Here is a 21,029-nt window from a genome sequence, read left to right on the forward strand (position 1 = left end):
TAGTTGGTTTGTTTTTTTTTTAATATTAGTAACTTTTCCAGTCCTTTGACAGGTCCAATTTGTTGCCTGTCACCTGGAAGCAGCCTTGTCTGGATTTCCCATCATCAGCCTACTTACCAGATTTGGACTATAGCCATAAGTTTGGTTGTGATTCGTGTTTTTCTTTCTGTCTGTACCATTAACTGAAAGTTAATCATAGAATCATAGAATTGTTTGGGTTGGAAGGGAACTTTGAAGATCATCTAGTTCCAACCCCCTTGCCATAGGCAGGGACACCTTCCACTAGATCAGGTTGTTCAGAGCCCCATCCAACATGGCCTTGAACACTTCCAGGTATGGGGCATTTATAATTCCCTGGGTAACCTGTAACAGTGCCTCACCACCTTTACAGTAAAGAGTTTCTTCCTAATATCTAATATCTAATCTAAACCTACTCTCTTTCAATTTGAACCCATTCCCTCTTGTCCTGTCACTACATGCTCTTGCAAATAGTCTTGCCCCATCTTTCCTGTAAGTTCCCTTTAGGTACTGGAAGGCTGAAGTTAGGACACCTCGAAGCCTTCTCTCTTCCAGGCTGAACAAACCCAATTTTCTCAGCCTTTCCTCAAAGGAGAGGTGCTCCATCTGTCTGAACAACTTGGTGGCCCTCCTGTTGGCTTGCTCCAGAAGACTGTATGAATTATTTCTCACGCTATTAGCAAGGGGACACAGTCCCAGCACTAACACCATTTCCAAAAAATCCCACAATGGGCAGCATTCCTCTCTAGGACGCTGAGTTTTGGACACTGGATTTTGCAGATGTTCAGGCTGGAGGATCCCCAGGATGCCCAGCTGCAAGGTCCAGTGCTGCATTTCTGAGACAACTCTGCCATGCACTGCTCTGCATTCCCTCCTCTCAACAAAGTACCATTTTCACAGGGTGTGATGTTGCAGCGCTGCCAGTTCAATGGCCTTGGCCTCCAGGAGCAGTGATGCTCCATCACAGGCTTGTTGGTGCGGGTGTGCACACAGTCGACACGCCGGGACTGGAAGCCGTAGTTTCCACACGTAGCCGTGCAGACGGTCCACAGGCTGACCCTCCAGTGCACACCACAGACGTCAGTCCAGCAGTTCTGTGTGTTCAATGGCCTGCGACAGGAGGGAGGGAAGGATGGGACAACAGCAAGCACTGCATATCCCAAAGGTAATTCACTCAGAGCACTGCATGGATTAGGTCTTCAAAGGATGCAAGTGATGTAACCGTTTTTAACTGCTCTCAAGGAGCAGACCCTCAGTGGATGCACACTGGTATACTAATACTGGGTTAAATGACCATTTGAACTATTTGAGGATTTGGCTGAAATGTCCTCTCCATGAAGGGCCAAACTAGAGGTCTGCTGAAAGGTGCAATGAGTGGTGACCAGTGTGGTCCAGCAGCACTTTGTAACTTTTAATGGCTTTACAGCCAGTTGAAACAAAACCAGTTCTCTGAAACCTCTCTTTTCCTTTCAACACAGTCTCACAGAAGATGCAAAGGCAAACTTGGTTCATATCTACTTGTCACACAGATAATGAAAGTGCATGACTAGGAACCAATGAGCCAATTATATTAATTTTCAGTCATGATCAGTCTTGACTGGCATACCTAAGGCTCAGATAAAGTCTTTACCATGGTGACAGTGGAGTTTTCCCCAGTTGGAGTCTGTGTTTAAATAAGTGAGAAGAAGACTGGCAGCTTAAGGAGAGAGAGCACAGCCTTTCAGTCAGATTTGGCATGCACAGAAGACTTTCCAGATGCACTGGTGTGGATCTCCTAGGAACAAATAAGTAAGCCTGGGCTTAAGCCTGATGAGGTTTGTAACACATAACAGCACAGATTGCAGATGACCTCTTTGTTACATAGGGGAAACCCATAAATTGTCAGTTAAGTTACTAGTCCATTCAATATCTCTGAAAAGGTTGTGGATTCATATATGAGATGTCCTACCTTGGTAAGGCACTGCATTGATCAGATGACACAGAAGTCCCATCTTTGGTCTGGCAAAATACCTGTCTGTACTGTACAGCCAGTCGTGGTCCAATGCAAGGCCCATTACACTGTGAACAGAGAAGAATCACTTTAGGGAGGTAAAAGGCAGGGCCACGTTCCCATTTTATAAAACTACTAGTTAAATAAACTACACACTGCCATTCAGCGACTGTTGAGATTTCAAGCACTTTCTGCACCTCTGCAGGCTTTGAAGGCTGAGTGTGCAGTCATCTTCTGCTCTACATCACTCTCTTCCAGCAGCACTAAAACTGCATTTCTACATCTGCTCTGAGATTCAATAGTTCTTATCTTCAATAGTTCAATCTTACATACATCTGCTAGGGCAAATTAAATGCTCTTGTGTCATCAGCCGAGAGCCTATGATCCATACAGGAAATCTCAATATACTACTTTTACTGTGCATTTTGCAGCTTGTACTATCACAACTTATGGCCAAAAACCTAAGAATGCATTGAACCAAGAACATATTCCACTCCATTTAATAATTTTAAAGCACTGAAGGACAATAAACAAATGCAGCAAGCATGACAGACACACAGCAAATGTGCAAGCTTGTTCCAATACTGAGGCTATCCTAACCTATTCAAGCTTAACAATCACATGTTTCTGTTCAACTTTTATCCTCTCCTTCAATTAAAATGTAATTAGCTATAGGTATGAAGCACGTATTTGTGCCCTTTTAAAATTATATCAATTGTTAGGAAACTGTTTTTCTAAGTATCTGGAAATCATATTCAAGAACAAACTGAGCGTTTGTGGGATGTTAGCGTGAGGCAGGAATTTTCGCCAGGGGAGGGCTGCTGACTGATCCCTCTGCCACCTTCACCCCCTCATCAGTAGGAGCCCTGTTTCACATTACCACACACTCCTCAAAAAATACTCTCTTCTCCCTGCTATTTCTTCTCTCCCTGACAACTGGGAAGAGTCTCCAGCTGGTCCCAGTCAATGCTCTTGTTGGAAATACCATTCATTGGAGTGTGTGGAGCACTTCTGCAATATCTGCAGGGGCCAGCAGTCCTCATCACCATCAAGCCTGAGTCACTAGTATAAAAACAGTGTGGGATTACACAGTGGAGACCAAAATGCCAGTAACATTCAGTGAAGGAAAGGAATTAATTCTAGAGGTGAGGGTAGAGTAGGTAGTCTGTTTATTTTCTTTGTGAACTAGGAAAGTTAGTCACTACATCTGGGCAAGAGAGACGTGATACCTCACTAGACTACCAAGCAAGTCACTGAGCCAGTGATATGTTCCTAACTGTGTAACAGTCTTCTGGCTTGGAGACTGAGCAGTATTGAATCATGTGGAACTTGATTTTTTTTTTTAAGCTAGGTAGAAGAAATACTATATGATAATGCACAGAGGTTAGGTCTAAGAAATTAATTCTGAATTACTTGATTGTCTCAGCTGAGTATGATGTCATGGGGAACAATACAGCCCATAATGCTCTACAAATATGGAAGAGGTAATTGTGTTTTTGCAAGGATAATCCAGTCCTTTCCTGGAATTCCACAGGGAGTGAAAATTTGCTGCTTTCACATAAAATGTTAATTCCAAGCTTTATTTGTAAATGTAATACAATAACTCAATTACGTTTCAAGAGTTAAATGAAGTTGTTTTCAAGTAGTGAACAATAACATGTTCTAGTAACTGAAGACGCTTTTTACTACCAACACAGCAATAAAAAAAATTTGATGCAACACAATCTCCAAAGAGAGAATTTGAAGATCAGCAAAGCCGCATGAAGTATTCTGAAAATGTTTCTCACCTCCATTCTGCATTTCATCATAAAGCAAATCAAAAAATCTCACACTTTTTGGTATTCTCAGGCAACATTAGCAACTTTGTAAAACTGTGTTACTGCAAAATCTTTCTGCCTCAAACCTCACAATCATCAATCCTGACTCCTGCCAGCCAAGGCTGAAACACACTCACTGGCTGGTAAGGGGACTTAAGACTTAGAGAAAGCTATTTCCCAGATATGTCACCTGTCACTCTAACAAGGAACTGCAGACCTTTCCACTGGGGATGATAGGGGCTTTGCAGTAAAAGTCCTGTTCACAAGCAGCATTTCTAGGAATCATGGGAAGCTACAGAAATCCAAGCAGGTAGTGCATCATATACAGAGTTGTAAGAGCTGAGCAAATTAGTTGCCTCCTCAAAAGTCTGCAAATTATAACCTGAAGACACCAGGTTGCAACATCACTTATTTTCTATTTCTTTGTCCTAGTCCATACTGATGCCTTAAGCCCCTAATGGGTTTTTATTTTTCTAATACTTGTAAGCCTTATAAGTTTTATAAGTAGATTTTAAAAGCAGTATCCCTTACATCCCTTTCCCTGTAGCACCCTTGTTTACACATTCCTTAACCTCTTACCCCATTCTATGCTCCCTATATCACTCCTACCCCCGAATCCAGTAAAAATGTTTAGTCTCTTGTTAAGGCAAGGCCTAGACTGTTTGCAGAACAGCCATATCAGGGCCTGAACAACAAAATGAAGTCAAGAACTGGGTGACTATGTACCCTTTGTGCTCTGAAGAAGATGAAGATGGGATGAATAGGTGGTCCCGAAATACACCCCAGACCCATTTCAGGGGGTCGACCCGGGGTGGTCCAGAGTAAAGGTCACAGGGTGGACACATCTGGGATTGGATGGATGGTATTATAAAATGTAACATCTCGGGCACAGGGGCACGTGCCGTGTAACATCTTTTGCCTTGGCATAATAAACCCTTTCCTTATCTCACCCCTAATTAACTGCTCCGGAGATTTTTTTGAAGCACCATAAATCCCATGGCAACAATACTATGAAGCTGTCCTTGGACTGCTGCCTAGCTGTCCTAGTTAGAGCAGCCAGGAGCAGTTCATCACTGTGTGGGTGTAACCCAAACTGTGTATTCTACACCCTCTATGTCATTTCCCAGGAACTGTTAACAATAGACCATTTGCAGCAGCTGCCCAGAGCACCTGACCCCTCAGGCTATAGTTATGCGTGATGTTAACTTCCCTCCAGGGAGTCATTAGCACCTCCACACCCAGCATGAAGGGTCATGTCTGCTAATGGGCCACCAAGGATTCCAAAAATATCTCACGACTCACAATCACCCACTGTGGAACTCCCTGCCCTGGGGGAGGTACTGGGCATTCCTACTCAAACCTGAGTGTATATCATCTTGGAGTCTTGGGGCTCCTAGTACCACCCATTGGATCCAGAGGAGGATCAGAACCTTGACCGGACTGCAGCCACCACTCTCGACCAGACTGCAACCAGCACTCTCACCAACAGGTTTTCCTCCCCTCTTACTTTGGACTCAGGGGGACCACGTGGGGCTCAGCACAGGGGCCAACGAACACTGTTCTGTTCATGCCCCAGAGTGCTGGGTTATACATCCGGGTTTTGCGGGTTAAAACCAATTGTTTGTCCACATAATTGTATTTTTTTTTATTAAATTGTAACTGACTTATCATCTCTTTTGAGTTGAGTTCATTTCTCCTGCTGGTTTACCTTTAAACTAGCACACTTACCTGGCTCCAGGAGGAGGCTACCCACTCAGCACAGGGATTCCTGTTACAGTTCTGTGTGTCCACAGGGCGCTTGGACACCTGGGCACAAGCCTCATTTGACATTGGGACAGAGCTGCCTTTTGCTGTCAGGCGCTGACAGGTCACTCGCCGCGTTTGGATGCCTCCCCCACAGCTCCGCGTGCAAAGAGACCATGATGTCACCATCCATCTGTGAGAGAAAGGCAAACAGGTCAGGGAGCAGGTAGGTGCCACCATCTGCAGGATCACTGGCATCATCAGGTCTTTATGTATTGGGCCAAAGACAGGCAACAATAGCTTGGTTCATTTAAGTGGCAATCCTCAAAGGTGCTGAGTGTCTCAGCCTCCCATAGCAGTCACTGAAAACTTCTCAAAAGATGAGAGCTGAGAAGAAATCAGAATTTTCATTAATTTATCTTTCTCAAGGCTCTTTGGGCCTCCAGTTCATTTTCTAGCTCTTAAGGCTGTTGCTAGAGGCTTGGTACAGGGGTCAGGCATGGCTGTTCTTACACCACTGTACTGCAGACGCCTCAGTCAAAGACTACAGTCACAATGCCAGCAAGGACTAGCCCAGTAGCACCCCTTAACAGGGAAAACTACCTCTGTAGAGTTGCTGGAGCAGCTCACAGGGCACTTTGAACTTGCTGCTGAGAGAGTAGCCAAAACCCTGCTGGGTCCTGCTAGTGCTTGCCTGCTCTGTTGTACCCCTGACAGGTAGGATAATCCAGAAAAGCCTAAAGATTGCTCAGGGATGGTCAACCCAGGGGACATGGTCTTTAGCTCAGACCATGCATTCACCAGCTGAGGCTTAGGTTCTGAACCCTTGCATTTAAAAAAATCTAGTCTAACTAGCTAAAAGGCTGTAACAACAGAAAATAATAGTCCAATACATTTTGTTACTTTAAGGATCATTAAGCGAAACACTCATACAGTCAGGTTTGTGAAAGACTTAGGAACAGGAAGAATGTAACTGATTGCTAGTTTCCTGAACAGTTTTATGGTCAAATCAGAAATTTGCTTCATTAAGTGTCTGGATCCTAGGCAGGATTTGTGTGGTTTTGGGAGTAAAATACTGCCTATCACATCCCTCACCAGAAGTGTTTATGATTACTTTACTAAATAGGCAATAGGCATTCTCCAGTCCCATGGAGAGGCATCTGTTTCTATTTCTCAGTCCTTTGCAGGTAATTAACTCCCATGGTCACAGAAACAAGTATAAACAAACATACTCTCAACAAAAACACTGGTACTTTTTTCAAGCAGTTTGGTGAGGTTGAACCTGCAATTTTTGCACTGGTCATAAAGCTCTGCTCTGCATGTCAATCAACTTCTATTTCCAAGCTTACATCTCAGCAGTTTCTCAGGAGTTGAGGGAGGATTTTGGGTTGTGTTACAATTTGGGGAAGGTATAAAAAGACATAAACCATTCCCATGGAATTTACTGCCATCAAAAACTGCTGCTAATGAATGGGTTTCATATTTCATAAAATCTCTTTTGGTTTCCTTCTTATGACTCAGCTGGCAACTCAGAAAACATTTGCCTGCAAAGAAGGGTAGGAATATATTTTAAAAGGTAATTAAACAGAAATGTGCAATATACCCAAGACACAGAAAGAGTGGTGAATCTGGCCATTTCTCCTTGAGTTGCTTAGCACCTTTCCTTGCCTAAGCTTAGACTCTCTTTGTTTAATACAAGTCTCTAATCACTGTTGAATGAGGGAAGTTGTACATTTCTCTTGAGATCCTGACATCTTGTAAGTGCTTGTATACTGAAACACACCATATCCACACTGGAAATAAGGGAGAGGAGGGAGTGAAAACACAGAAAAATATGGAAAAAAAAATGTTTACACATCTCAGCTAAGGAGATACTGAATTGCAGAAGCATGACATTTTTAATAGGCAGGGGCCATAACACTATACCGACTCTTTGGATAGGCACTCAGGATGTATTCTTCTTTGCACCAAAGGTTGTCAAACAAGGAAAGGTTTTGTGTAGGGTAAAACCATTGAATCGTTTAGGTTGGAAATAATATCATCAAGTCCAACCATTAAGCCAGCACTGCCAAGTCCACCATTAAACCATGCCCCTAAGCGCCACATTTACACAACTTTTAAATACCTCCAAGGATGATGATTCAACCACTTCCCTGGGTAGACTGTTTGAATGCTTGGCAACCCTTTCCATGATGAAATTTTCCCTAATAGCCAATCTAAATCTCTCCTGGTGCAACTTGAGGTCTATTACTCTTGTTTTGTCATTTGTTATTTGGAAGAAGAGACCGACCCCCACCTCACTACAACCTCCTTTCAGGTAGTTGTAGAGAGCGATAAGGTCTCCCCTGAGCCTCCTTTTCTCCAGGGTAAACAATCCCATCTCCCTCAGGTGCTTCTCACAGGACTTGTGCTCCAGATGCTTCACTAGCTTCTCTGTCCTTCTTCTTTCTTGTAGCCAGGGGCCCCAAAATTGAACACAGGATTTAAGGTGTGGCAGAGGAAGACCTAAGTGTAGCCAGAAGTCTTTAAAGCTGTTCTAGATCCTTTGTGTTTAACAGTAATGAAAAACAAGGGCAGAGAGTTACAATTCCAAGGTAACTACAAGCTAGAAAACTCCAAAAAGAGGCAGAACTCACTCTGAGCACCCCTCACGCCAATTAGATCTGACGGGATGTTCCCATTTTACAAAAGGTATTTCCACTCTGCTAAGGAAATTCTATGCAAGTCCTGCCCATATCAATGTTCAGGCAACACAGGAACCAGAATTAAACTGCAAAGTAGCTGCTAAACTGAGCTTCTTGTCTTTTACACTGTCTAACTAAACTGCTATGAAGCCATGTGTAACACAAAAAAGAAATGATCCCACAGTTCTTGGGTGACCAAATTCCTATGCGTGTAGTGCTCAGAAAAGGCATGATAACTATATCCAACATAGAGTGAGGCTGGAATCACCCAAGACAGCTCAACCTGCAATCACCCAAGACAACTCAACCTGTGAACTTTACTAATAAAAAGTAAGCAATAGCCTCTACTTTATTTTCTAACATAATTACTGAAGGAATGAACTCTCTTTCTACCAGGTACTGTCAATGTTTTCCACAGATTTTGCTACAGACTCCCAGCTGTCTTGGTTAAGCACTCATAAATTCCCTTTTAGCAATGACTACTCCAAACAGGCACCAGAGAGGCTGGTGGTTCTAAAAAGAACTCCTCAAGCACATCTTAAATGTATGTGTGACATTTTTAATATGAGACATACGAACCGTGAAGGGCAGTCTCTTCTGTTGCATGCAATGGGCTGCAGAGATGGCTTGGGTGCCTCTCTGCAGTACGATGTGTTGACTTCAGCCCCATCCAGCAAGCACCTCAACTGGGGCAGCTGCACCCCTTTGTGGCCACAGGAAGCCGAACAAGCTGTCAGTTTGTCCACTGACCACCGGTATTCTGCCAAAAAGTGTGGGAGAGACATGTTAACACCCAAAAACTGATAGCAGGAGTAAATCAGAAAAGAGAGAGTTGAAGACGTTCTCCTGGATGAAATATACGGACTCAGTGAAGGGAAGCTACCGACACCTACAAGGCACCTGATGTGAACCACTGACTGCCTTTGTTGTAACAAACCCACGTGTTGTTGCTTAGAAGCATTAGGCATGGAAAGTGCATAACATGGTAGACCAGTTAAGTGAAGCCAGATGACAGTGATGCAGCATGTTGCACCTATATTTTTAAAGGTGTGTGATTTAGTGAAGATGTGGTTAACTGCAGTTACTAGCAGTATCTATGAATCTATGATCTTAAAACAGTGTGTTTCCCACCAGATAGATTATACAGATCACCTATCCCGAAGATAAATGGGGGAGCTGCAACATGCTCAAAATTTTATGGCAAAATTGAAAGAAAAGTTAAATTCTTACTACCCATCACTAATAATTGGAGCAACGAAAGCTGCATATTCTGTTCCAATCCACCTGCACCACTTTGTTCTGTGGCTTCATCACCTTCATCTTATTTCTAGGATAACTATAACAATAACTGTTTCAGCATTTTTACAACTGAAGGGTTTTCAAGAAGAGACTGTGAAACACTGACTTTAGCAGATTAACAGAGGGGCTTCAAGTTTTAGGGCTTTAAACTGTGATACCTCTGTCTTGAAACTTCTGGACAAGAAAATTGTCCAGACTCACCCTAAGTATAGCTGGAATCAGTAAGGTGTGTTTTATGCTCAGCAGGCCAGAAATATCTGGTGTTGTTTTGGTGAAGTAAAACCAGTTTAAAAGACACTGTAAGGTACCTGGAAGTCCTGAAATAATAAATTATTATTATAAATAATAAAGCATCAAACCATCTTTTTCCTGATGTTCATGGCAATGGCTTTAGAGAGAAGTCCAGGATAAGAAAAGCAGTGCAGAAAAGCCCATGGAAAGACCTTTCCAGGGTTGCAAGACTGAAACTGTAAAGTTACCTTGTATAGCCAGGAACATTTTTTGTGTGAGTGAGCCAGCCTCATTTTGAGCAAGGCAGCTGAATTCACCATCAGTGAAATCACTGACATTGAGTATCTGAAGAATCCGGCCTGCTGCCAGGAGATGATGTCGCAGACGGAGAGGTTCACTAGAGTAAAGCCAGGTGATATTTGGGGTTGGATGACCATCAACAGCACAACCTAAAAATAGGGCCATGAAAGAAACCTGTTGAGTACCTAATGAATATTGAACTTGATACAGAATTACATGCTCTGAAGTGGTCAAAGTTAGGGGGAGTAGACAATTCCATCCCATTTTCTCCTCATAATGATATCTCATAATGATAAATAGTAATTCTGTAATAATGAATACCTCCTCATCTGCTGGAAAAAAAATAAATCCAAAAGGCAGTGAATCAGCAATATGAAAAATCTCATATCAATTATTATTTATATTAGGCCTTCTAGGGTTCCCACTATTTTTGATCATCCTCATTATGGTATTGAAGAAAGTGGGATAGGGAGGTAACACACCTGGCATAAACTCAAGGAGTATGCTTGAACATGCAATACAAACAGAATTTGGTCTCCAAAGTTCCTATTTAAACCACAGAGCCACCTTATTCTTCCTTTTTTTTTTTTTTTTTTTTTTAAATTTTGGTTTGTTTGTTTGTTTTGTTTTGGTTGGTTGGTTGTTTTGGTTGGTTGGTTGGTTGTTTCTGGGGGTTTTTGGTTGGTTGGTTGGGTTTTTTGTATTAAAAATCAGAAATTTTTGATACACAAAAGACTTGTTAAAAAACCAAAGAGCCTTTAGAGCTTTGTTGTTGTTTTGTCACAGCAATGGGCAATTGTCCAAGCAACAACCAACCAAAACCAGCAACTGAAAAACCTTGATGTTCTGAAGCATTGTGTAAAGTCCATGCAACATCAGCACAGCTGATGAGGATCAGGTTCACAGTGAGTTCTTTGCCTGTTGACCTGACAGGAGCATATCTACCAGACTCTGTGGTCCTCATACCAGCTGTGCACTTTGCCAGCTTCATGACAAACTGCAGAAAATTTATGAGACTCGCATAACTTGGGAAAGGCAGCTAAGTTGCCTTACCTATTTCCTGGGGGGAAAAAAAGAAAAAAAACTAGGTGATTTCCATGGTGCAACCCATCCACACCAATTGCAGGGGTGGGGAGCCAGAAACACCATGTGTAAAGGACAGCATGTATTACTTGGACTGCTTGTGACTTAGGCTGGTCCTGCATTCCTGTGCCTGTCACTGACCCATGAAAGTCCTGTCTAAGTTTCTGTGAATGCAATCTATACTGATTGTTAGTTTGTTATACTGAGGCTTTATACTGTTTGCTTACATTAGCATTAGTATGTATGTGAATGAATGACTCTATTATATACGAAATCCCTTCTGAAAGAAGTGTACTATATAAACGAATATAATATGAACAATCACACCAGCACTGTTCAAAAGGAATGGGATAAAAAAGGGAAGAGTACAAATTTAAAACACTAAGAATGGAAGATTGTTCTAAGATTAAGGAATTATTCCATCAGCTGATTGTCACCTCCGTGTAATTTGATTATTAGTTATTAATCACTGAGACAAATAAGGATGTGGATATGAAGTCTCCGTAACACCATTACACAACGAACAGACACTGCAATGTGCCATTTTTGTTACTGCTCTTCCTTTCATTCTTGTCTATCCACCTGAGGAGAATCTTAACTAACATACAATAAGCAAGTATTATTCCTACAAGAGAGATAAAATGACTGATAGTTGCTGCAATGAAAATTTTATTTAAATATACATTTCTTTCCTTAAGGATTGTCTGTATTTTACTGAGGTGCCTGTCACTGCAAGAATAAAAATACTACAACCATTAATTTACCCAGGAAGGCTGAAGACTTTGATTTCCAACCATCATCAAGACCAAATCTTTGAGACTTGAGGAACAGGTTAGTTTGTTTAGGAACCCTTGCTATCCTTTCTTTGACTTTGGTCACACCTCTAAACTAACATTAGGGGATCGGGCTACCGTAGTCTTTATTTGTGTGCCTTCTGCATTAATCATACCTCCAATTACACTCTTCCTATGATAGAAGATGCTGCCTTGCCCATTTTTTTTATTTTCTTGCTTATAAAGCAGAAGATTTCACACAAGATGGAAAATCCAAGTGGTGACCCATGGCATGCACCAGCCATTGTCACAGTGAGAGGCAGATCCAGGCACTGGGGAGAAACCATCTGCCACTCAGGATTATAAATATTGGTGCTCTCACTGGTGCAGTGGCTACATGAGTCTTTGCTGTGTCTCTTCTTGCTGTCAAACTCTGCCTGCATCCACAGTGGAGAAGGGTGTGCGCTGGCTACAGCTGCCCTTGGGGGCTTGTTCACTCTGTGAAACTAGTGTTGCAGAGAGCAAGGGCTCCCCAGCAGAAGACTGACACACATAGTAGGCTCTGCAGTTGCAATGACCAAGTTGCACTGGAAAAGATCTAGTTAATGCAGATAAATGTTTAAAAATAAGGAAAAAAAGGAAAGAAGAAGGCCGAATGAAAGAGTGTAAACTGGTCACAGTGGTCTCATCTCTTCCCTTTTTTTAATTTTTATTTATAGGGGTAAAGAGTCTGCTATTTGTTTTAATTTCCTTGGCAAGGTCTAATGCAGTTTTATCCTTGACAGTTATCTCTACCCAGCATTCATATCCTGGCTACAAAGACACAGCATTCTTTGCTGCTCAGTCCTTTCTCCTGTTTTTGTAAGCTCTCTATTTATTCCTGCTATGTTTCATTTTTTTGTGTTTTTCCCACTCTTGTGCTCAAAAAATAACTCATGCAATTTCCAGGATACTCATTCTCAAGTAAATATGACATGAAAGATTTTAGTCTCATAAGTTTAAGGCTAAGTTAAAAACAATGGAAACCAAAGGAATATACAGGAAATGGAGAAACTTAACAATAAGTGGCTCTATGGCTTTTGCCTACAGTATTCTAATTTTTTATAGTTACTTGTCTTTTAAGATAATTGTAGTGATTTCCACAGGTCAGCATATAGTCATGACAACTAACAAAGACACACTGTGAGCTCAGTTTTACTGTCTGCATTTGCAAACAGCCTGCATAATGTAAATGAAGAAAGCAGAAAGGTCAGTTTGATGTTACACACAGAGGAACTGAAATTGACTTCAGCATGCAAATAGTCCTAGTTCATGCTGGTTTTCTTTTAAAAAATTAGTGTCAGGAAAACCTATACAATCTTCCTAGTACTGACTATTTTACTTGCCTTATGTATTATTTCTTTTTCCAAAATGTATATATAAATTATTAGCTAAAGGAACAGCCAGTAATTGATAATATGGGGGAAACCCCTCAGAAGCTACTCCCTAGATATGTTCTACATGAGTAATTATTACTTAACAATAAAACTTTACTAACACCTATCAATCACATTTCACAACTGCCATTTCCTATACATTTCCCACAGGTATGGATGTATAAGTTGTGGGATAATGTTTTATGCGTAGGAAGTGAGAACCAGAGTACAATAAAGCACCATGTTCCATTAATATCCCCTTCTCATCTTCCAGAAATAATTTTAATACCATTTAATGCAGATTAATAACAGTTTCTATTTCTCCCATCCCTGTGGACAGTGCTTTATCCTTTCAAAGCTCACTGCCTGTCCCTATAATGCCTGAGAAGGAAAAACCGGCTTTGTTTCCAGATGGTACAGCTTTAGGTTATTGAAACCCTTGGGAAGATGAGCACTGAACAAATTTTTGGGACTTTTTTGAGCAGTGAAAGCTCTAGCATGAGAGGGCCTTTCTCCTTCAGTCCTTCTTAAGTAGAGAAAGAAAATATTGCCTTCAGCCTCCTTTCCAAAGTCTAGTGGGACTCTCAATTCATTCAAAGCCAGGATGAGTCACTGATGTGCAAAAGCTGGGGATACAAACAAAAATCTAATAAAAATAACATCTTCTAGTAGGGAAAATATTAATATTTCAAGGATAACAGGGGGGTATTTGGAAAGGGAAAACCAATGTTTCACAACAGTGCTAACAATTTCTTGACAGGAAAGAATAAATACACACTGCAGGTCAAATTCAGCCCCCCATTACAGCTTTGCAGCAGTTTCTGAATGACTGTAGCTGCAGAAAGACTCTGGGCTACCACACTAGTACTAGGAGAACAAAATACAAAGGGTGCATCACTTTTTCAATTGCAGACTTGAATGACAGAAAAAAAAAAAAGTGCAGAGGCTGTTGATTTTTGGATTCCTTTTTTTTGGCAGCCCAATACCTTAAATCAACAGAACTGTATGGAAAGTAATGGTAAAAATGTCAAGCAATTTTTTGCAAGTATTAAATACATTTCATAATGTAAATACAAAAAAAATACAGCATTGCCTCTAAGAGAGCTATCTAATCTTAAAGTATAGATTATTTCTGGGCACTCATATTTATCTACCAAGTAGCTCTCTAATTTACTATTGACTTGATGATTAGTGCCTGGCAATATTTCTAATCTTTATTAAAGATGGAATCTGAGTGAAGAATTCAGGTCAAGATCAGGCAGTTTCTTTGAAATTTCTTTAAAGGAAACTGTCCTGCAGTCTGACCTCAACAAACTATTTAGCTTTCCAACTGCATCCCTGAAGCTGTTGTGCTGTGGGAAGTAAACTTATCTTTCCCATTCTCCCAGCACCTAATCAAGAGAAGTGAAGGTGTGTTCAGTCTTACCTTAGGCCAAACCATGTGCCAGCAGTGCAGCTGATCATCAAACTCTTGCCTTAGCCTCAGGCCAACACTTTTATATTCAGAAGTTATTTCTTAAATAGATAGAGGTAGGTCTGGGTAACATGGCCTGGTTGTAAACACACATTGTTGTATACAGTTGGAATCCATTGGTATTAATGTTCAACTATATGTTTGTAGTTCAGTTTTACACCCTTGCTATTCATTGGTGATCACTCTTTGCCAAACAGACAAATGTTTGTGCTGCACTGGTTCAAAATATTTTGAATTACCAAAAATAAGGCTGAATTTGACAAGAAGTAAGCACACTGATTGGTTAGGGACTGCATGTATCAGGACATCACAAAGTATGATAAATGTAGGACAGAAGTTCACAGAAAACTTCAGCTAGACCTACAAGCCAGAAGGCCTATGTCCCTGCCTCTGCAAGTCACAGACGTATACCTATCCAAACATAAAAATGAGAGATGACAGATGATTGCTGACTACTATCAAATGCCTGACAAAGATGGAAAGAAGGGGTTTTCGCAGCAGTATTGTTAATTACATTAAAACTGAAACAAAGCAAGCTAAAAAAATGATTGTGGGTTTCTGTGTGTATTTTACTGAACTCTTGACAGAAAAGTGTTGTAGACCGTAATACATGGTGTTAAAGCAATAACTTTAATGCAGGTACAGGACTTGAAATATGACAGTATTTCCACTCTAGCACTGCATTCAGGGAGGTAAAGTATATTTTCAAAACAGAAACCAGATTAAGAATTAAATGAAGAACAAAATGCTCAGAACAAAATGTAGGTAAGCCACAGATCAATCTGAATAGGTACAAGCTTGGTGCTTGTACTGCTGTGTTGTGACTGACACTGCGTTACTGTATTCACACTATGCAGGTGAAATCACTGACAGGGAGAAATACTTCCCAATTTCCTGTCATACCTGATTTTCTCCTTAGATAACTGAAATGAGAAATGCATGTTAAACTTAAGGAAGTTAAATTCAATTCCATCCTGTATCTAACATAAGGATGAAAATTTGACAGGATGTATTCACTTTTAAAATACAATCAAACCAAATGAAGGTAGCTAAAATCCTGTCTGAAAGTCATGTGTGTAAAACCTGTTTTACCTGAAGAGGCAAAACTAAGAGACGTCTTGATAAATTCGTCTCATGGGAAAAGACCTTTCAATATACTACAAAGAGCAAATTTAAAGAGACACTTAACTTGGGTTGTTATGCAAATTAGTTCTCAGTGCTTTCACACATTGAATGAAATAAAATTTATAAAAGGTAATGTGACCTGAAGAAAGAATTAATGTTAGTGTAAGTATAACCTTTACTTATAATTTTTTAATAGTGGTCAAATAACATGAATTTATGCTAGACAAGGAAAACAATGTATTTAGAAATTTTTGAAATGGGCCAATTCAGCTGATAACAATAGCATCTTTAAAAAAGAAGGCATTTAAATAACTATTTATGGCACCAAAGATGTAGTTGAAACTCACCATACTAAACATATGCCATAGTTTTTTACAGTTCTTAAAACACCCAAACCAATGCCACACATGTTGTTGTTATTAGATATTACTTACATAGCATTGTAAATATACATAGTATTCAACAAAAACTGAGTCAGGCTTGTTCCCTGCCCCACAGTGGTTGTAAAAAGTGCTCTTAAATACACAGCCACATGGTGGGTTCATTAAAATGCAGGGCAATTTTCAAGCTCTGGTAGTAATACTATTTGCTAAAAGTTTGTCTGGCAACAGAATCCTACACACCAACAATCAAACTAATAAGGAGTGGGCTGAATACAATCAGCACTGGCAAATCACGAAACCAAAGCCTACAGAGATAGATACAGCATGCTCAAATGACCACTGAAGCTAACTCTGATACGTTTATTCAGTGCATGGCAAAGGCAGAAAAGGAGTAACCTTAACTGTAAACTTCTCCCCCACCAGTGCTACAGTGCCAGGTTAACTCTACAAGTACATTTATGGGAGAAAAATAACACTCAAATGAGGCACGTGGAGTAAGCAGTGAACAACACTACTGTACAAGGACTTCAACAACAGACAGAGCAAGATCTGGCACATAAGACAATTACCAGGTTGCAAAGGTCAGTGTTGCTCTAGAAGGTTTTCTGTATTTTTTAAACCAATATAAACTTACTACATCCTGAAATACCATCTCCCGTAACTTCCTGCAGCACTAGGAAAACAACAAATGCAGAGCAGAGGAGGTGGAGAGAAGACAAGTGTGGGAAAGCCAGTGCTGCTTGCTCCAGAGAGGCTGTAAAGTTCTGTCCTATTAACAAAGTGCTGTAGTTGTTTGGGAGAGGTTTGAGGACCATTATGGAGGGAGAGGTTGCTTCAAAACTTGTAATGGAAAAGTCTTTTAGTCAACAGATCGGAGATTCCACAGTTTGAAACTCCCTTAACACTTACTCTAGAACAAAGCTTAAGTTGTGCAAGAATTCAAAGGATCTTTTATGTGAAGGACCTGGCAGAATGACAGGTTTCCAGATTGGGACACCTCTGGCAAGTTTAATACCCCTTTTTTTCCACCAAAATTTTCTTCAGTGGAGCTCTGCATCAGTTATATATATGTTAGAACAGAATCTAGGTCAGTGATCCTGGTAAAGCTTAGAGACACAAGTTTGAGGGCCACAACTTTTACAACAAACTCACAGTTCAACAGATATTGCCCTAGAGGCCAGTGATATTGTTTTATATGGAAATAGTTTAGACCACTGCTGCAGATCAGTGGTTTTCAGATTAGATCATTCATAGCACCAAGTAGTAGGCAGTAAAAAAACCCAAGGCAGCAGATTGCCTAGAGGATGTCACTCTTTTGACTTTGCTTTCAGAGATTGGCAGTGGCTGGACTAGTGTCTGATTACCTGAAAAAAACCCACTGTATCAGTGTAGTCAAAAGGTTTGATCAAGCGGAGGCATCATCACCTACTTTTTAAACCAAAATGTATAAGTACACAGGACTTGCAAAAGAAAAGCCACACATTTCAATGCAATGCTATGGTGTAGTCTGCTGCAGAAGGAAGATGCTGCAACACTGTAGGAACTTTATACAATATTTAGGATGTAATCAATGTGATAGCATCAGATTGGGGAATTAATTGCAATAATAATGGAATACTCTTGATATTAATTTTAATTCTAATATTTACAGAAATGTCACATACCTATCTGGGAATTCTCATAAATATTGTGACAAGGCAGATTTTTCATAGAGAAAAAAATGGAAGGAAAAGAATAAAAAAATTAGAAGGACAGATTAGCCTATGAATGCACCTCGTACTTTACTCTCATTGCACTGGAGGTAATGTTAATATAAAATAAAGTTGATAAAAATATTCTTTAGCATTAGAACTACTTTTCAAACATGATAGCAAATTTATAACAGAAAATAAGGAGAAAAAAGACATTCTGCAAAATAACTTCTCAGATAGTCATGATTTTATCTGACTCCTACTGCACAGCTTGTGCAGCTGTCTTTTTCCTTAGGGGAGCATAGACATCAGTTTAACCATAACTATTAATGAGTTTTCTCTTTGATGACTCTGTGCAGATTGTAAATTATTTTGCACTTCTGCTTCCAATTTTAATGCAGCATTAATTCCCAAACTTAAGAAAATTTAAAGCAGGCTTATGGTAGAGATGGTAAGGCAAAAGGGTGTAAAGGAAAACTTCTTACATTTCAAGAAGTACTTGTGTTCTTGAGAATATCAGCACACATTGCAAGAAATTTGTACTGGTGTGATCAGTTGTGTTCATCTGGGTCATTTATCGGTTTTCACACTGATTTTTTAACAACTTTCAGTCTTATTAGCCAGATGTTATGGCTCAAAAGTAAGATATTTAGCAAGCAATTACAGCATTCTCTGGTTCTGCTGAAAGAGTTTGATCCTGACATCAGCCTACCTATAAATAGAGACTTTCTTCTCCTAAAGTAGTCAGGTGCACATTTGACTCACTATAATGCAACAGAGAACATTAAAAAACTTATAGGTTAATTTTTCTGTTGAGTGTCACATCTAAATAATTCTTAAATCTAAAGGCAGGCAAATACTACTCACAGGTTTGAAGTGTTTCCCACTGAAATAATTAAAAAAGACTGACCCCTCCCTGAACTTTGGGCCTTGGTTCTAAATGCAGTTGGACCTGTCAGAATAAGTAATTTATTCAAACTCAGAAGGCTGGCAAGGTGGTTCCAAGCAAGGTGGCTACCATAATTATATTTTTCCATTCTGCTTTTGGGGGAATCTTCTGGGCATTCTAGTGTATCTACTAGAAAATGAGTGGGAAATACTATTGCCAGTAAAAGAAAAATGAGAGGGAAATACTGATTTTGGTAAGAGGAAATCCTTTATATCTTTTCAGTGAAAAGTTTTTGTTACCATTTCATCATAGAAGCAGCTGCATTGCAAAGTTGATGTCTGCAGAACAAAAATTTGTAGTCAGCTCTTCATTGTCGCAGGTTTACTTGTTCTAAAACACCAAGCAGGGAATTTTTCTTTCCCCTGCATCACTGTAAAAGAAAGATGTTGAACAAGGGAGGGGCAAGGGGTTTGCCTAAGGTAATTGACACACACAAAAGAACTAACTAGCAGGCCTGGATTCCTGACTGAAGATTGAAGACTGCATTCCTGGCTGTCAGAAGACTGTGCGTGTGTGGGGTAAGTTGTTTTCTCCCTCTCCTCGGGAAACGGCAGTCACTTCTCTTCTGCCCTGACACAGGGAGGGGTGTGGGTGGAAAGGCTTTGTTTTTGGCCTGGTCATGTGGCTGTTTTCTGGCTTCGTTTTCCTGCACCCTGTTCTGCCCCCAGCCCAGCCCAGCTCAGACTTCATCGGAGAGGCTTGACCCACCTGCAGAGGAACTTTCTGGGGAGGACATCGCCCTCTCCCTCCTCCGCTCCTGTGTTGGAGGCAGTTGGTGATCATCGACAAAGGGGGAGAAATCCTGGCCACAGCCAGGTGCAGACAGCATGAGTTTCGTGGGAAGAGCCCCCTTTTTCCCCTTTTCCCCTTCCCCTCCTCGGTGCAGGGGAAATCTCCACTTTCGGCTTCTCCCGCTCCAGGCCCTCACGCAGCGACCGCCAGAGCCCAACAGCGCCCCCTGCCGACCAACGCCGAGCACTGCGGGCTCTGCTCCTCCGTGACCCAACAGCGCCCCCTGCCGGCCGTGGTTAGGATCGCGCCAGAGGACAGAGAAGTGTCGAACTGTTTCCTTCTGAAGGGGACTTTGGGTACGGGATTATTGTTTAGTTGTTTTTGTGTTCCTTCGCTGGTTTTGCCAGTATACATATATCCTCTAATACAGGGTTGTTATTTCTTTCTTTTTCCATACTTCTTCAGTTGGAGCCTCTTAATTTCAGATTTACGATTGCTGAGAGAGAGGAGTTTGGTCTACCTCATAACTCATCCTCCTTAGCAAAACACTTCAGTCTCCTTAAATTGAGACATTCACATTCTGAAGCAGTAGTGAAATTGGCAGCTAGGCTGTTCTAACTCTGTTGTCATTGGCGATAATGTATAAAACCAGAAAGAAATCTGCTTTCTAGGACTATCTTTGCTGTGCTGACAGTAAAATCATGTTCTGATTTGTGAAGTGAGTAAATATGATATAGAAGTAATCAGAGAGAACGAGGGAGCAGCAATATTTCCTTTTTTTACAACTGACTGTACTTTTCTGGTCATAAAAAAGTACACTTTATCATCTAACTTCACAGTAATTTTCAGTATCTCCTACAAATAAGGACTTTTTTCCCCCTAAATACACAAAATTGGATAGATGTAGCATAGTTTGGAAAAGTAAAAATTCAGAGTCCTAAGCTAGGGATGACAGCAGGTTCAAAGTGAGCAAACTGGAGAATATGCAGTCCCAAGAAATGAAAGAGATGGGAACTAGACTTCAAATAATGGACTCTTCCCCATGGGTTTACTCACATTTTCAGATTCCTTAGAATAACATTCTCCTTCAACCTTCTTTACTTCACTCCGATATTTATAAGGAGTACTACATTTCTATATTCCTAGAATTATTCATTTCTGAACTTTATTCCCATGTTCCTGCAAGAATCCTCGCTTAAATTTATTTCATATATAGATGCCAAAGTCATTAAAGCTTCAACATTCATTGTGCAACACAACAGTAACACATTCACTATTCTTTAGATAAAGAGACATTTTTATATCATATTTTGTGTCTTTCG

The 21,029-nt window shown here is 40.6% G+C and overlaps 1 protein-coding gene across 2 annotated transcripts in view; it reads right to left on the minus strand.

Moving 5' to 3' along the window:
- Positions 1-21,029, minus strand: part of ADAMTSL1 (ADAMTS like 1) — a 382,369-nt gene that overhangs the window by 7,528 nt on the left and 353,812 nt on the right. The window contains exons 26-30 of one of the 2 annotated variants that reach the window (XM_051801328.1): positions 10,031-10,231; positions 8,832-9,012; positions 5,554-5,761; positions 1,967-2,076; positions 908-1,128 (exon numbers count right to left, since the gene is read on the minus strand). In XM_051801328.1, coding sequence (XP_051657288.1) covers positions 908-1,128; positions 1,967-2,076; positions 5,554-5,761; positions 8,832-9,012; positions 10,031-10,231 — 921 coding nt within the window. Of the gene's footprint in view, positions 1-70; positions 1,129-1,966; positions 2,077-5,553; positions 5,762-8,831; positions 9,013-10,030; positions 10,232-21,029 lie in introns of those variants that run through there. The other variant, XM_051801329.1, reaches the window with a different exon arrangement.

Source organism: Manacus candei, unplaced genomic scaffold (genome assembly GCF_025592945.1).
Source record: "Manacus candei isolate 608988 ecotype Guabito, Panama unplaced genomic scaffold, ASM2559294v1 h1tg000051l, whole genome shotgun sequence".
In the NCBI taxonomy this organism is placed as follows: Eukaryota; Metazoa; Chordata; class Aves; order Passeriformes; family Pipridae; genus Manacus; species Manacus candei.